Source organism: Cynara cardunculus (genome assembly GCF_001531365.2).
Source record: "Cynara cardunculus var. scolymus isolate 2C chromosome LG 1, CcrdV1, whole genome shotgun sequence".
NCBI lineage: Eukaryota > Viridiplantae > Streptophyta > Magnoliopsida > Asterales > Asteraceae > Cynara > Cynara cardunculus.
Window position 1 is genome coordinate 47,952,719 of NC_037528.1, and position 3,433 is coordinate 47,956,151.

At 37.7% G+C, this 3,433-nt stretch overlaps 1 protein-coding gene across 2 annotated transcripts in view; it reads right to left on the reverse strand.

Moving 5' to 3' along the window:
• Nucleotides 1-2,195: 2,195 nt before the first annotated feature.
• Nucleotides 2,196-3,433, reverse strand: part of LOC112519395 — a 4,066-nt gene continuing 2,828 nt past the window's right edge. The window contains exon 2 of one of the 2 annotated variants that reach the window (XM_025127484.1): nucleotides 2,196-2,882. In XM_025127484.1, the coding sequence (XP_024983252.1) occupies nucleotides 2,474-2,866 (393 nt within the window). In that variant the 5' untranslated portion in view covers nucleotides 2,867-2,882 and the 3' untranslated portion in view covers nucleotides 2,196-2,473. The remainder of the gene's footprint in view (nucleotides 2,883-3,433) is intronic. The other variant, XM_025127494.1, reaches the window with a different exon arrangement.

A 3,433-nucleotide genomic window follows, 5' to 3' on the forward strand; every position in this document is an offset into this window, starting at 1 on the left:
TAGATTAATCAGTAAGCTTTCTAAGAAGGCGTTTTATGCAGAAAGCCAAGTTTTTTCCAAACCTCCTCATTCCAATTAAGAAACATACATCATCCATATATAAAAAAACTCTCTCAAAGAGGGAAAAAAATCATTTTATACAGACAGATTAATCCACATAGACAACTTTATCCATACATAGCTTAATAGAAAACCAACAAAAAAGCCTCTTAACATTATTATAAAATTCTATAAAATACCAACTACCTCTATAAAATTTTGAAATTCCAAATATATCAAATTCCACAAATCAAACGAGTAATTATTTTAATAAAATATAAAATATGATAAGCTACACAATTATGGTTTTGACCAAAGTTTGGGAAACACGTGTCACAAACCCACTAGAAAAATAGAGGAATGATAACTAAGAGATGGGCAAAAGTGGTTTGATAACTTGAATATATAACAAGTGAGATCTGTATGGGTGTTCCACTTTGAGCACAACAACAATTTGTGATTTGCTTTTTTTTTCTATTAAACTGAATATCCAATTCATTATGCGAACCGACTAATCCTAGGACGACTACCTGCTTTGTAGATAGCTCGGAGTCGCCGCATTTGAACCTTCGGGGCCACAAGGGAATTTTTATTCTTCCTCAAATTTGAACCTAGGACCTCCTGGTATTTTTGACCTTTGGAGTCAAGCTCAAACCAATCAGGCTGGTTTGTGCTTTGCTTTTTCAAATCATAACATCTGATCTTTGTAAGAATTCAATCAGATTTAACCAAACAAACCTAATATATCTCAAGAAGAGATAAGAATACGAGAGCAGAATGTATGCAAACCTTACCGTTACTCAAGATGCACCCTTCACAAGTCGAAGTTATTTTTTATGATTTATTTGGGGGTTGGAGTTGATATCAAACGTGTGATACTGCTATATACTTGTTCGTCCCTAAAGATTTCTTATCAAACGGTACTATGAATGAGTACTGTTTTCTGCATAAACGTTTCGCTAAGCTTAATGTAATACCATTTCCGAACATCCTATGCGACTTCCGTTTGGTGTCCTCTGTCCGTGAATCATGACTTGGTGTTCGACTAATACTTCCCACATTCAACAACTGCAATCCCATAAATCTGTATCGATTGTGTACCCAACTAACAAACATTGATACAATCGAACCTGAAACCTAATATAGTCCCTTAATAACCTAACAGAACCGGTAAATCTCACCCAAAGATAGGGTCAAGGGTAGCGAAGTTGTTTCCACAGACCAAACCAAACAAAACGGATCCCACACAGACAAATGTATGATCAAGTGGTAGGATGTATAAAGACCTTGTCTCTACCCCGACGAAATGGATTTTGGAATTTATTAACATTTCTAGAAAAGGTACTGTTAATAATCCCCCAGGTACTGAAACCATTAAAAGAACACCCAATAATTTATCGGGTACTGTACGAAGTATTTGAAATACAGGAAAGAAATACCATTAGGGTAATTTTTCCAAAGGAGTTGCAAACAGATCTGCCGGTTCACCAATCATTGATGGTTYTAGAACCGCTAAGCCTACGTTACATGCAATAGTACCAATGGGTATAGAGGTTGTTTCCATGAATCCCTATAGCCTCTTAGGTTATGACTAATTTCCCTCTTAAACCACTACGGATCCAGGGTTCGATCCTCGGCTTGCAAAACAAAAAATTAAAAAACACGAAAGGAAACTACAGGTGAGAATGTGTGCAAACAAGCAAATAATAACAGAAAATGTAGCAAGAACAAAAGTGAGAAAAATAAGTTAAGGAGGAAACACACTGCGTACTAACTACTAGTGTAAAAAAGAAAAGCTAAAAGACTGTTTACCAAAGCTAACGGGTAAAAGTCACCAGCCTCACTCACCTTACCGGGTAAGATTGTCGCCCATCAAAATGGCATAATAAGATCGTTGGTAAGCATCTCTTACCCGGTAAGCGCTAACCTGGTAAGACTCACCACCCACACTACCAAGTAAGATCCTTGGTCTTTGCCATGCCTTTTTTCCAGTAAGATTCTCGGTCCTTGCCAATACTCACCCGGTAAGGTAAGTGACTTGGTTAGCATTTGGTGACTGGCCCCTAAGGATGACCAAGCCTCCGCAATTTCAGAATCCCCTGCCAAATGTGGTGTGATAGTAAAAGGAAACACAAAGTGCAGTAATGACAGACTACTAGTGCAAGAAAAAAAGCCAAGACTAGTGTGCAACAAAAGAATATGGAAACAACAATTTGCAACAAGAGAAATCCTATATCTTCCTTTCTGGTTCTTTTCCTCCAACAATCAAAACATTAAAACTAAGGTTTTGTCCATAAGACAACATACTTATTGTTCATCTACCCACCAGCAATTCTCGGGATAACCCACCAAAGTAGAACAAGCAGGATTCAAATTCGAATATGAACACCCAGAAAAGAAGATAAAAAAAAGAGACTGTGAGAGTAATTCGAACCTATGATTTCTTAGCGGCGGCATCCTCTTCGTTCATCTTCTTCTCCCACTTCTTCTTTCTGTAATCTGCCAACATCTGAGGCATTTTCTTCATCAACTCAGCTGTGTTTGCTCGTTTCTCTGCCGATATCCTGTCACATTTGTGCCCTTTCCTCTTTGTCCTCATCTCTTTCCTTTCTGGATCGTAGGGCCAATCTTCTCCAGCTAGCAGAACTTCTTTACGAAGGCGGGCCCTACGTCGAGCACTGATCCCTAGGGGCTTCCATGCCCCCAGATGCCAATAGCCCCAAACACCCTTGGAGAGCTCGTCTTTATATTTTGTCAACCTATCTCGCCAAGGATACTGATATTCACCAACAGCTTTTGCAACAGATTTGATCAAGTTTCCAGCCATTTAGCTATATAAGATTCTAAATTAAGAACATATCTGGTCAGTTCATAAGGAATAAAAATGAGAAATGTGACATGATTACACTGAAGTTGAAGAATAATTATGGATAATATTCTATTGATACAAATTATTTTTAGTTCACACATTTGCACAAGTTGGCTCTACCCTCAGGGGGTAAAAATCAGTGTCTGTACATCTAACCCATCCCAGATCCTGCTCTGCTTACGAGCAGGATATACTTGGTTTGTTTGGTTTGGTTTACTATATTGATACAATAAAATTTAGATATGATTAAATCTCCACAATTCCAAACACATAAATTTCAGGATTTGTTTACATAATTTGGTGTTAGCTTTTTCATGTAAGGTGAAATAAGATCAAACATAGATGCTTTTCTCTCTTACAGTACTGGAAGATCATCAATTTGAATCATGAAAATAGTCTCTTTGCAAAATGGAATGAAAAGGTTGGCTACAAAGATTTCCATCGACAACCCTCACAAAGCCGAGGAGTCTTTGTTGACTGGGCCTCCTTTTGTTATCGGTCACAGAATATAAAACCAAACCAAAC